The sequence below is a fragment of the Pseudorasbora parva genome, chromosome 3 (assembly GCF_024679245.1).
Source record: "Pseudorasbora parva isolate DD20220531a chromosome 3, ASM2467924v1, whole genome shotgun sequence".
Lineage (NCBI taxonomy): Eukaryota > Metazoa > Chordata > Actinopteri > Cypriniformes > Gobionidae > Pseudorasbora > Pseudorasbora parva.
In genome coordinates this window covers 61,274,946-61,289,458 of record NC_090174.1, presented here as the reverse complement: position 1 = coordinate 61,289,458, position 14,513 = coordinate 61,274,946, and the positions used below count along the sequence as shown (strand labels likewise).

At 41.7% G+C, this 14,513-nt stretch overlaps 1 protein-coding gene across 2 annotated transcripts in view; it reads left to right on the top strand.

The window, feature by feature from the left end:
* The window catches only part of LOC137071582 (peripheral-type benzodiazepine receptor-associated protein 1), a 198,424-nt gene extending 184,384 nt beyond the window's left edge, over positions 1-14,040 (top strand). For both annotated transcript variants that reach the window (XM_067439707.1, XM_067439706.1), the window contains 2 exons: positions 10,732-10,851; positions 13,568-14,040. In XM_067439707.1, the coding sequence (XP_067295808.1) occupies positions 10,732-10,851; positions 13,568-13,795 (348 nt within the window). In that variant the 3' untranslated portion in view covers positions 13,796-14,040. The remainder of the gene's footprint in view (positions 1-10,731; positions 10,852-13,567) is intronic.
* The last annotated feature ends 473 nt before the right edge of the window (positions 14,041-14,513 follow it).

Here is a 14,513-nt window from a genome sequence, read left to right as displayed (position 1 = left end):
AATTAATGCAACAAACACACACTGCATTTTCTGAATAAGTGATATACATGGAAGTGTAAGTCGTGAAGTGAGCATTAATTTGATAGGAGACATGACATATATGAGGTTATCTGAACTAGTACTTTGTTAAGACAAAGACAAAAAGATGCAAAATACCATACAGAATAAACATTTTACAAGACAGTTATGTGTTTACATATAATGTCCTGGGGTGCATGTTCATTTATAGATGGTTTGTCTATAATTTGAGGCAAAAGCTCTGTGTCTTAAACTCTTTGTGTATAAGACTTCATGTGGCCACATTCTTTCCGGCCATAAAAAGATCTTATCAGATGGTTTCCAGGGTGACTGAAGAATCTCCCTCTGTTGTGTTGGGGGAAGGTATGCTAGTGAGCACAACTTTCAAAACATATTTGTTAAATGTAACTGGCGATTGTGTGTTTGATTCGCCTGAGTCGCTACATAATCCCCCCTTTCGCTAGTTGTTGTCCCTCCTATGGACAACAACGAGCGATATCAAAGATTCAGGAAGATCAGACACACCATAGCCATGTTAGGCTCCAGTTGTTTGTGTCTCCTGAAGTGATGGTCGTTCCACGGCAGATAAGGCAGACAGTAGCCCAGTTCAGGTCTCTGTGCTTGTGCAGCAGGTGTCGAGGCAGCAGGTGCCCTGACGGTGCGTCACCTGTCATCCAGAAGTCCGTTTGTGTGGTGCAGGTGTGCTGTGGGCTTTCTGCAGCCCTGGGTGGAACCATGTTCCTCGCAATGGCCAGTCAGTCCTTTAGGTCTCCTGCCTAGGAAGATGGATTGTGCATCTTGACACTTTTATGTCCTATGCTGACTAGGAACTTTTCCAGAGGGTGCCTCGCATTGTGGCCAGGCTGGGTGCCTTCTGGTGATCCACTTTGGTTTCTCTGTTTCAAAGTTCAAAGTCATTGGGGTTTTGAGAATCCCTTCAGAGGCGGCCTTGTGTTCGTTAAAGGCCTTCTTTCTCAAATCACATGCATGACATAGTGTGGGGCTTGGCAGTATTGCCTACAAGGTGACTAACTGGTGTTGGAGGAGAAGGTTCTTGAAGCTGGTATAAGGTTAGGCAGAGGGCTTGGGCTCCTCCCCCCTTTTGCGTTTGTGTGCAGGGCTGGAGGAGCTTGCGCTGCTGATGTGAAGTTCAGGAGAGTATGTCTTTCTTTTGAGGATTCATTTGCAGTTGGTGATCAGCAGTCCAGGTTGCTCTCTCAGTACGATGCCCGAGGCTGGACCCGGTGTGATGGTGCCTGGTGGTGGCTGGCCTCTGATTGTCTGGAGGCACAGGAGCATGATCACGGCCGCGTTTCTTAGGCATTTCCAGATCTGTTGCATGGCCTCAGTAGTGAAGTGGATGCCTCTGTCTGAGTTGATTCTCAGTGGCAATCTTGACAGGAAAAAGATGTGATTCATCAGGTGGTATGCCGTGGTCTGGGCGGTGTCGTTGGGTGCTGGTTGACACTCCACCCACTTGGTAAACTGGCACACCACTGTGAGAAAGTACTTTTTGCCTTTTGTGGACCTGGGCAGGGGTTCTACCCGGTCGATTTGTAGGTTTGACCATGGGAACGTGGTCCCTCTGTGTTGTAGTGGGGCTCTGTGCTTCGGGTTTGCTGGTTGGAACCGGCAGCGAACTAGCCCTTCTCTAACATACTCTGCCGCATCTTGATGCATCCCAGGCCCATATGCCACCTGTTTCAGTGTGTCATACGTGGCTCTGGTGCCGTGGTGTCCCGCACATGGTGTGTTGTGGGCGTACATTAGCATCACCCCCCTTTGCGACCGTGGCACTACAAGCTGTGGCGCTGTGTTGCCATCGGGTGCACACCAGAGAATGTTGTCCATAATACGCATCATGTGTCTGGAGTTATGTAGATGCTTGTGGCTAGAGTCATCAATGAGCTCAGAGTCAGTGATAGGGTGGTTGGAGGGGTCTGAGAGGTGGTCAAGAATTGTCTTTATTGCAGTGTCAGAGGTTTGCATATCCGCAATATCGTTGTTGGAAATTTGCGGAGTTAGTGATAGCAGCTGCAAGGCCGGCATTGTAGCCGGTGTCGATCGCTTGCTGTGGGTTAGCACTGCAACAATGGGGCTGGATGTGGGGTTCGGGGGTGCCCACATGTCGCCGTGTGTTGTGTTTTTACTGATTGCATTGCACAGTGGTAGACTTTTGGTTGAGTTGTCTGCCCACAGTGCAGGGATACTGTTCGTTGTGATAATGTCATTCAGCTGTAGGTCATTCATGACCTGGGGGCAGAAGGTATCAGAGTCTTTGGATAGCTGAAATGTGCAAAGTAGCGAACTTGAACTTGGCTTTGGGGCTGAGGCTGTGTTGTCACAGTGTGCTGCAGGGGGTCCCGTGGCCTTTGTGACCTGGCAGTCTGGCTCTGCGGGAGTTCCCGTGACCTCTGTGACTTGACAGTCTTGCTCAGACGATGTGTGTGTCTGAAGGGGCAGAGGGTCACGCACTTGAGCCCAGACTTTCAGCTGTTTGAAGTCCAGTACGGGTTCGAAGCGGTCCAGCAGGTCTTTTCCGATGAGAAACGGATAAGTGTTCATAGGGGAGATATAGACTGGGTGTATCAGCCTCATAGGTCCAATTGTCAGGTGGATGGAAGCTACGTGCTTGATCTGGATGTCGTTTTGGCTATACGACTGCACATTTAGCTTACAAGTGTGAAGGTTAAGGGTGCGATTTTGCCTCTGTGCTTCAAATCTGAGTCTTTCAAACAGTTGGGCGGATATAAGCGTGAGGTCGGAGCCAGTGTCAACTAGGGCTTCGAGCTTAAATTCCCTTTCCATAGTGATAGTCAGATAGAGTTTTCGAGCCATCCCCTTCTCGATTAGGTTTCCCAGGAGTCTTGGTGTGGGGACCTGTGTGTTGCTTGATAAGCCGTCTGGATATGTGTCAAGTGTCTCATTATGCGTGCAAACAATCAAAGCAGCGCTTTCTGGTAGGCTGGGCTGTCCCATGATGCTGTCTTGATTAGAGGCTGTTGCTGTCAGCTGTCGTGTGGGTGTGCTGCTGACGTGTGGGGGTGCAACAGTTAGTACACTAGTCCGTGATTGGGGAACAGTGTTCAGGGTGGATGATTCAGTTGCAGGAAGGGCGGGAAGGTTGATTTCCGGTATCATGTCTAGTCGTGCTGTACCTGGTCCGTCCTTCTTGTCTTCCTTGTGAGGTGTCTGTCGGAGGAGCTCTTTCAGGATCTTTATGAGCTCTGTAACTTCAGAAGCAGCTACACTTTCTTTGCCAGACGTGGGTTCAGGTCTGGGCCTACCATTGTCCCGTCGAGAGTGGCCTCTTCGCTGGCTTTTTGGGCGAGGCGGGTCCCAGGATCCTTCAGAGCGATCGCTCTGGTACCGTGGACGGTCGCCATTATGACCACGCTGCCCTCTGCTGGCTTGGAGTGGTTTGGACTCTCTGTTGACGGGTCGGTAACTGTGGTTCTGTTTGGCACCCTCTAGGGTTAGCTCTTGGTGGTGCACAGAGACAGGGCAGATGGTGGGCTGTTTTACAGTCTTTTCAGAAATGGTTTTCTGTTTGACGTAAGCTTTGTGACCCAAGTCTCTTAACTGTTGCGTGCCCATGCTGCGCGGGCACGCCAGCACCCCCAGGTGGTAACTGATGGTAGGGTGCAGGTTTCGGAGGAAAAGAGTTTTGAAGTTGATGTCCTCCTCCATGCCTGGGTCGTTACGTGTCCCGAAGTAGGCACGTCGCAGTCTGTTATAAAAGTTCTGTGAGGTCTCACGTCGAGCTTGCTTGAGGTCCATGGCAGTGATGAACCCCTGGTCTGACTCGGGGTCGGAGTACTCACGAATTAGAGCTTGTCGTAGATGCCAGTAGTCCGCTTTGATGGCCTCTGGTTGTCGATCCAGAAAGCTGCGTACGTCACGATTAGACGTGGCCCTGAGCAGGTACAGTCTGTCCCAGTTGTTCGCGTGAGCGACAGTTTGCAAATAAAAGTCTATGTCTTTTAAGTATGCGTGGACGTCGTGTCCTCCTGCCGGGTCTGGGCTGAAGGTAGGAATATTTCTGGCCAGCTTGTCAAGGTTCTTTGAAGCTTCGTGGCTGTTGACCTTGACTTCCTGGAAGGGCGTCCTTTCCTTTGCTGCTGACGGGGATTCGTGGAGACTGGCGGGTGCTCTTTTAAACAGGGGGCTGTCATTCCCCTTCGTAGCTCTTGCTTTGTGGCTAAAATGTGCGGAGTAACTGGTCAGGGGAAACTGTGTGTTGTGTGTTTCCCCCTTCCGGTAACGTTGCACTATATATGATTGTCTCAGTTCTCTTTGCACCATGTCAAGTTCATCTTTGAGCTCGTGTCTTTGCTGGATGAGCTCGTCGATCTCGGCTTGTGCCGACTGCAAATGTTTTGCATAGACTTTAGCTTTAATGTCTCTGTCTTTAAGTTCATCATGGGCTCTTTCCAGGAGGGATTCGCCACGCCGAAGCTTTTCGTCGAGGTGTTTCCCGGCGTCTTTCTCTGACTGTATTCGTCGGTCGGTGTCACGACGGAGCTCCTTCAGGGTCTTTTGAAGTCTTTCTATTTCTTTTCTTTGTTCTTTGTCTGTTTCGTCATCTTTCTCTGTGTCTAGAAGCTGATCTAGACGAAGCTGGGTGAGGGCTTGGTCTCTCCGGGCCTCCTTGGCTTGAAGCTTTAGCGTTGCTGCCTCCTGTTCCAGGTTGTCGTAGCTCCCTTCGCTTAGACGTCCCTGTGCGATGAGGACGTGGGCGAGGCTTCCGAGGATCTTGGCCACTTCCTTGTTGGAGTAGCTGTGCGTGGGGTCGTGTGTCATCAGCTGGTCTAGCTCTGTGTCCAGTTGTCCCTGGCTTAGCTGCCCCAGACTTCCTTGACTGGTGGCCGTTAGCGCTTCCAGCCATGTCGTTAGGCGGTCCCACGGGACGGCGGAACTGGGTGCACGGAACATTACTGCGGACGAAAGAAACACAGCACACACACACACACAGAGAGAGAGCCAATGCAAGCTTGTTCTAAGCTAATGAGCTATCGTACGGATAGCTGGGAATTTTGGCTAACTGATCTAGACAGTTAGATAATTAGACAATTCAGACAATTAGGTGGGCGGTAGCCCTGGGGGGTCACTTGGTGAACTGCTGCTCGGTCGTCCCGGGACTATCTAATTCTCCTTGGGGTCTCTTGGTGAACTGAAAGAAACACAATCGTGATAGTCCAACAGTGAGGATAGGAAAGAGCACAGTGGAAACAAACACAAGATTAATTGGTCTGTAATGAAAGGAATGTCAGCGTGCGCGCCGGGAGTGTTAGGGAAAATGAATAGGCTTAATGCTCAAGATATACTAAAATTCGGCTTGTACTATGGGTTATCCCATTTAGCTCATCCGGGGTGAATTGAGGTCGCTTAAGTGGAAGATTAAATATCAAGAGCAATTTAGAAAAAGGCAAAAGTTTCTGTCAAGTAATGATAAAACAAAAGGCACTTTTGATACCGTTTGTAATTACCAGACTGAGCTTTATTCCCAATGGGAGGGGAAAAGAAAACTTTTGCAGAGAGAGAAAAATAAAATAAATAAATAAAATAAAATAAAAATAAAATAATAATAATAATTTTTAATTAAAAAATTAATTAAAATTAAAAATTAAAATTAAAATTAAAATTAAAAATTAAAATAAAATTATAAATAAAATAAAATAAAAAAAATAATAAATAAAAAAAATTAGAAGCTCAACTTAATTCAAATTAAATTCAAAGCAAGTTTAAATGAAATTTAAATAAGCCTGTAAGGAAAATCAAATAAAAGAAAGCCAATCAAAAATCTTATCCTATAATGATTAATCTCTAAGTGGGAGTTATCCAAATAAAAGAATTAATCAGAAAGGGAGTAGGGATTTAGTGTTGCGCTGACTTAACAGGGTATAGCCACACGGTGGCGTCCTTCCTTCCAATTGGACTGTCTGTGACTTAAACCTAATTTCACTTTGAGTTAGAGGAAGTTATGTTTCTTTTTAAACTTCAAATTCGAATAAGGGTGTTTAATCAGCGAGAAAGGAGACTTGGTTGTTGCTAGAAAAATTGTATAAATGAAACTGTGTACAACAGTAAGCAATAAACAATTTATAGGCTCAAACTTATTTTGTTAAGGCAGAATCAAATGACGGAGAGTGAAACTATCCGAATTTATCCACACGATGGCGCTATTGCGCCCGCCCTAGACTAGAGTTAGTTAGGCGGAAATGCTCACCAGATGGCTTTGTCTGGTTCTAGAGTCGCCCTCCGGCGTGCTGCAAGCGGCGTTGCAATTCTTGAGTCGCCCTCTGGCGGTTTGCAAGCGGCGTTGCAATTTCTGAGTCGCCTTCGCGTTTTGCAAGCGGCGTTGCAATTCTTGAGTCGCCCTCTGGCGGTTTGCAAGCGGCGTTGCAATTTCTGGGTCGCCCTGGCGTTCTGCGCTTTACTGGCTCTTGCAAATCATTTACAAATGACTGGTGCTCTAGATGCACGCGTAACAAGACGGGTGAATGCAGGAATTTTCCGTCTGCCTATTCACGCATTTTACATGGACTCCAATAGACATTTATCAGTATGGCTGACGGTTTTCAGCATCTCTGATTCAAATGTTTTAGGTCTCAAGTCTTTGGTTAGCTAAGCCAGACTTAAACCAGGAGTTATCGTTTATCTTAACGATATAATAATTATTCTGAGGCCCCTTATATTGTACAGGAGAGTCTCGCCCTGTCCCAATCTTCCGCAATGATAGAAACTTTCCGTAGTTCAGATCAAGCGGGATAACGCAACGTACGTGTCTACAGACATCATCAAAATCTCATTATTTTGATGGAACACATAATATATTGCTCGAGTCAAATGTATGGGTTTCCTACAATACATTTGTTTGGAAATCACGCGGATAAAACCTATTGCGCCTACGGCTGCAGGGGGTTTCGGAGATCACGCGGAGATTTTCGTACCGTTCATATTTCATTAATATAATCCGGCTACTTCAACATTTCTCAGCATCTGTTTATGCCTGGGTTCGCTTTGCGCGTACCGTTCATAATTCACAAAACAACACCAAAACAAAACGAAACAAAAACGCGCGTGCAGGTTATTAATACTCCAAAAATACACAATGAATAGAATATGAATATCATTCACACATACACAAACGTTTGAAACTTGCCCGCATTTTTCTCCACCAAATACATGTAACAACAACGACTCATGAGTTTAATGTCTCGGGGAATAATTAACTCAAAAGGGATTTAATATTTAATATTCATGAATTTATGAATATGATTTGCCAGTTGTTCATTACGTATTAAAATTTTCCGATAGGGAAAATTGTTTAATTAAATACAAGTAACCCTTTATGGAATTGCTTGAAATTATCCTACTAAGTTTGTCCTGCAAATTAGTTATAGACTTTCCAAATCAATTCTCAATAATGGATTACTGCTTTACGAGCGCATGAGAAACATTAACTTTACTGATCAGGATAAGTTCAATATTTCAAATGGTCATACAGTTTACTTTACTAACATAGTAGCATAAGCAGTTAGGTAACGTTTAGATCGCAAGTTTCATTGACTTTGTGTATGTGGCAGAATAACAGATTCAACTCATTAAATGCCTTTTGGAGATTTAATAAACACAGACTAAAAATAACATTACAATTCACACAGAAAGTACATACTAAATATGCATCAAGAGAGTAGAAGTATAGATATTAACGAAAGAATACATAAAAGAGAATAATGAATAGACTGAAGTGAGAGAGAGATAAAAGAGAGAGAGAGAGACAAAGAGAGGGAGAGAGAGACAAACAAAGAGAGTGGGGGAGGGTAAGAAACAACTTTCCTTCAGTTCCCCAAATACGACCTTCACGGAGTTAATTTATCCCAACGGGAGAATAACACACCCTCTTTACAGCAGTAAGAATAAGAATACTTGCATTCTTTTTGGTTTCGTTTTGGCTTCTCGCTTGTGTGCGTATGTTCCTGCGTGTTCGGCGGTCCTTTCCGAGGTTGGGAGGGAAGCGGCTGTTTGCTTTAGCGATGCTTCGTGTTCTTGAAGATCGGATTGTAGAAGAGAAGATTTTTGGAAGAGATGAGGCCTGCTTGGAGGGCCTGCATTGGTGGCATGGCTTAAGTGCCAGCCCCCCCGTGGGTGTTGGCTCCCACAGGGAGAGAGAGGAGAAGTAAGAGCCAGAGAGTTTTTCCGAGAAGAGAAGAGTTGGGGCCTGCTTGGAGGGCCTGCATTGGTGGCCTGGCTCAAGGGCCAGCCACGATGACGTGTTGGTTCAGCCAGAGAGAGAAGAGAGAGAGAGCCTGTCTTCACTGGTCTTTTAAGGTCTGGAAATAGTCCCACCCTCCAGGGTTAGACTTAACCAATGAGAGTGTTGGGATTTCCCGGCGGGAAATTCCTCAGCAGAATTTATTGCCCTTTGTTTGAAAGTTCGACTCAGTGGGTCTCTGAGTCTTCATACTATAATTAATGCAACAAACACACACTGCATTTTCTGAATAAGTGATATACATGGAAGTGTAAGTCGTGAAGTGAGCATTAATTTGATAGGAGACATGACATATATGAGGTTATCTGAACTAGTACTTTGTTAAGACAAAGACAAAAAGATGCAAAATACCATACAGAATAAACATTTTACAAGACAGTTATGTGTTTACATATAATGTCCTGGGGTGCATGTTCATTTATAGATGGTTTGTCTATAATTTGAGGCAAAAGCTCTGTGTCTTAAACTCTTTGTGTATAAGACTTCATGTGGCCACATTCTTTCCGGCCATAAAAAGATCTTATCAGATGGTTTCCAGGGTGACTGAAGAATCTCCCTCTGTTGTGTTGGGGGAAGGTATGCTAGTGAGCACAACTTTCAAAACATATTTGTTAAATGTAACTGGCGATTGTGTGTTTGATTCGCCTGAGTCGCTACAAGCATAATTACTCCTCTATGGATCGAGGCCAGACCGAACCGCCCAAGCTCAAATGTTGTGGGCGGGGCTGAGTTCGGCATCCAGGCTAACATTTCACAGCAAATCTAATTAAATCGGCTAATTTGCCTGTGCAAAGTACAGCGCAACATCGATGTACCGGAAAACAGTCACACATTAATTTACAGATTTAAGTTTAGAACAGAATATACCGTTCTAATAAATAAAAATAAAATATGCATATATAATAATGCTGACTTGGTGTGTTTGCTGCAGCACATACTGATAGCGGATGGATGGATGGATGGATGGATGGATGGATGAATGAGTGAATGAAGAGATGATGGATGGATGGATGGATGGATGAATGAGTGAATGAAGAGATGATGGATGGATGGATGGATGGATGAATGAGTGAATGAAGAGATGATGGATGGATGGATGGATGGATGGATGGATGGATGAGTGAATGAAGAGATGATGGATGGATGGATGGATGGATGGATGGATGGATGAGTGAATGAAGAGATGATGGATGGATGGATGGATGGATGGATGAGTGAATGAAGAGATGATGGATGGATGGATGAGTGAATGAAGAGATGATGAATGGATGGATGGATGGATGGATGGATGGATGGATGGATGGATGGATGGATAGATGGATGGATATGATATGATTGAGCGATATGATGGATGGATGGATGGATGGATGGATGGATGGATGGATGGATGAGTGAATGAAGAGAGGATGGATGGATGGATGGATGGATGGATGGATGGATGGATGGATTGATGAGTGAATGAAGAGATGATGGATGGATAGATGGATGGATGGATGAGTGAATGAAGAGATGATGGATGGATGAGTGAATGAAGAGATGATGGATGGATGGATGGATGAGTGAATGAAGAGATGATGGATGGATGGATGGATGGATGGATGGATGGATGGATGGATGAGTGAATGAAGAGATGATGGATGGATGGATGGATGGAAGAGTGAATGAAGAGATGATGGATGGATAGATGGATGGATTAATGAGTGAATGAAGAGATGATGGATGGATAGATGGATGGATTAATGAGTGAATGAAGAGATGATGGATGGATGGATGGATGGATGGATGGATGAGTGAATGAAGAGATGATGGATGGATGGATGGATGGATGGATGGATGGATGGATGGATGGATGGATGGATGGATGGATGGATGGATGAATGAATGAGTGAATGAAGAGATGATGGATGGATGGATGGATGGATTGATTGATGAGTGAATGAAGAGTGGATGGATGGATGGATGAGTGAATGAAGAGATGATGGATGGATGGATGGATGGATGGATGGATGGATGGATGGATGAATGAGTGAATGAAGAGATGATGGATGGATGGACGGATGGAGGGAGGGATGGATTGATGAAGGAATGAATGAATGAATGAATGAATGAATGAATGAATGCTGCATCAGTTAATGTGTTATGATGATGAAATGATATTCAGATGAAATACAAAAATTAAAAGTAGCTGAGCTGAGATGAGATTTTGTCATCCATAGTCATGAGGAAAAATTAAGGTGGGTGGTTCATCTTACCCCGACTTGCTCTATATACAATATGAAGAAGTCTTTATTGATATTTTTGAACTTTGCATCATCACATTGGATCATATTAGAACCTTTTTTGCAGATTTTTTCGCTCAAGATGCAACTCTGCATAATAAATACTGTTATGATGGAGTATGAGCAGTGCATTATGGGCTCTGTTGCTGTTTTCAGGGAGATCTCAATGGACACAAAGGCCTCGTGCCGTCCAACTTCCTGCAAGCTTTTCCAGAGACGGAGGAGGACGGCGGCCGGCCGGAGCACACAGTGACGGAGAGCCGCAGAGACTCGCAGGTGTGTGTGTGTGTGTGTGTTCTCCATCCCGTTCTGTCCATCACAGCGTGACGTGTCATTGATTCGTCTTCTGTTCTGCATGTCATCTCGTGTGTGTGTGTGTGTCTGATCTCTTTGTGTTTGTCTTTATTTTTGCATGGTTTTCAGAAGCACAGGAGAGGTGTTCACTTTAAAACGTGACCGTAAGTCTTTCACAGATCTCAAACCCTCTCGTGTGTCTCCTTTCCTAAAGGCTCTCGACTCAAACCCACGGGTCAATGGGTTAGTTCAGCACAACCAATCCTCTTTTTTTCCCAGCGACTTTCTTCTGTGGAACACAAAAGGAGAAGTGTGTTTGTTTTTCAAGCTCAGAAAAAAAGACATAAAAAATTATAATGATTTAGAAATCCAAGATTGTTGAATCTAGAGTAATCAATCCAAACTCTTTTTCACATCATAATATTTCATCCCCAAAACTGTTCTGTCAGTCGGTGCGGTCCAGTTATATCTGTTTTATATACTATTATAGCATTTATTCAAGTGTTGAATACATGTACGTGTTTTTTGTTGTCGTTTTAATCCTAGTTCGTTTTCGCTATTTTTTTATTTTTACCATTTCGGGTTGATTTATTTCATTTCAGTATTAGTTTTTGTACAGTTTTATTTTTTATTCATTTCAAGTTATATTAAATAATAACATGTTATTTTATTGTACTTAATTTATAATTTATTTTATTTATTTAGTTTTTTGTGTTTTTTATTATTATTAACATTATTTTTATTTATTTCATTTTTTTATTATTAAATTAAATTAATTATGTTATTATTATTTGATACATTTAGTTTTTATTTTAATTTATATTTATTTTATTTCATTTTTATTATTAAATTAAATAAAATAAAAATTGTGTGTTTTTTCATTTAATTCAATATTTATTTATTTGATAACCTTACTGATGTCATTGAGTTAAATCTGTCTCAGATCTCTTCTTTAATAAGATCTTACCTGGAAAAGTTTCCAAATTTTCAACAAATTTTAAACACTCTTTTTACTTTTTTATTTTTAGTTTAGTTGTATTATATATCTTTTATATTATTTTTATTTAGTTTGTTTTTTATTTATTTATTTATTTAGTTCGCTTGTTGTTAAGTCAACTTTCTAATTTGGATATTTCTTTTATGTATTTATTTAACATCTTATTTTTTTTTCAGTTAACACAAATTATTTAAAAAAATTAGTTTTAGTTAACGATGATGACCCTTATATGGACCCCAACATTCTTCTAAATATGTTTTGTGTTCTACAGAAGGAAGTGGCTGAAAAATGATGATATTTTTCATTTTTTAGCTGTACTGGCCCTTTAAACTCAAATCAATAGTCCATGTCCCGATCCTTCCCCTGTGGTCATGAGTTTGTCTTGGACTTCATGTCAGGTGTGTGTGTGTGTGTGTGTGTGCGTGCGTGCGTGCGTGCGTGTGTCTCATGTGGGCGATGTTTTCACACAGTATGCTCTCTCAAGGACTGTAAGATCCCACCAGAAAAAGTTTATTACGTTTTCTACACACACACACATATATACACACACACACACATACATACATACATACATACATACATACACACACACATACATACATACATACACACACACACACACACACACACACACACACACACACACACACACACACACACACACACACACACACACACACACACACACACACACACACACACACACACACACACACACACATACATTCTTTCATACATACACACGCACACACACACACACATATACATACATACACACACACACACACACACATACATACACACGCACACACACATACATACACACATACATACATACATACAAACACACACATACATACACATGCACACACACATACATACACATGCACACACACATACATACACATGCACACACACATACATACACATGCACATGCAGACACTCACATGCACACAAATAATCTTTGTTTATTTTTCTTTATTTCTATTTTATTGTATTTATTTTAAACAACTCTTATGTGATGGATTGAAAGTTAACTCTCTGTCAGCTCTCGTGAGGATTTACCAGAAAAGGTTTTAACATTTTCATTACCCATACATACATTTAAAACACATTTGATTTATTTTAGTTATTTAATTTTTTATTTGTTTTTTTATATATATATATTTTTTTTTTCAACTCATATGTAATTGGTAGAAAGTTTATCATGCATTTAAAACACATTTTATTTAAGTTTTTTATTTATGTAATTTAAATTTATTCAATGCCATTACAGAATATTTTCTGACCAAATGTGCCGACGTTTTCTCAAGTAAATTTATCTCGATTAAAGTTGATTTGCACTGGAAAACCAGAGCTTTTTTTGCAGTGGGTGTGTTTTTTATTTATTTAATTTAAATGTATTTAATTTTGTTTATTTGGAGAAAATTTGTTTTATGTAATTTATTTTATACAACTCTTATGTAATTGGTAGAAAGTTAAACTCACAGATTTACAAGAAAAAAAATTCATCATACACACATTAAATTTACATTTACATTTAAAACATTTTATTGTTATTTAATTTCTTTTTTATATTTTTATTATTAATAATAATTTTATTTTTTAACATTTTTCTTTATTTAATTGAATAACATTTTATCTTCTTGTATTTCTTTTCTTGAGCTCTTGTGTAAGTGTCTTTGTCTTCCGTGTGCCAGGTGAGCCAGACAGAATCGTCAGCTCTTCTTGATCCCGTCGGCTCGTCTCCTCCAGACCCGACTCCAGCAGCTCAGCCAGAGCCGGACCCCAAGCCCAGCCCGGAGCCTAACCGGACCCTGAGCTCCTCTCCACCCGCGGCCCCTCCGCTCCCCGAGAAGAAGAAGAAAGGTTTCTTCTCCAAGGGCAGGAAGCTCTTCAGAAAGCTGGGCTCCAGCAAGAAGGAGTAGCGCGGCCGGCGTGAGCGCGAGCGTCTGCAGATTGCACTTTTGTGTGTATGTATGTGTGTGTGTGTGAGAGAGAGAGTGAACAATAGGAGAATCCTTCTCATTCTCTGATGTTTTGCCATAATGACGCAAATCTACCAGCGCTTTCGTGTGTCGGACTGTTTCTTCTTTTTGCAAAAATAAAATAAAAAAGAATCGCAATACTTATGAGTATGGAAACCCGTTTCCGTCTCTAAATAAAAGGATTAAAAGAGTAATTTCGACTTTTTATCTCAGAATTCTGACTTTTTTTTCTCACAATTACGAGTTATAAAGTCACAATTCTGACTTTATAACATGCAATTGGGAGGAAAAAAGTCAGAATTGTGACTTTATAACTCGAAATTGTGAGAAAAAAGTCAGAATTGTGACTTTATAACTCGAAATTGTGAGAAAAAAGTCAGAATTGTGACTTTATAACTTAAAATTGGGAGAAAAAAGTCAGAATTGTGACTTTATAACTCGAAATTGTGAGAAAAAAGTCAGAATTGTGACTTTATAACTTAAAATTGTGAGAAAAAAGTCAGAATTGTGACTTTATAACTTAAAATTGGGAGAAAAAAGTCAGAATTGTGACTTTATAACTCGAAATTGTGAGAAAAAAGTCAGAATTGTGACTTTATAACTCGAAATTGTGAGAAAAAAGTCAGAATTGTGACTTTATAACTCGAAATTGTGAGAA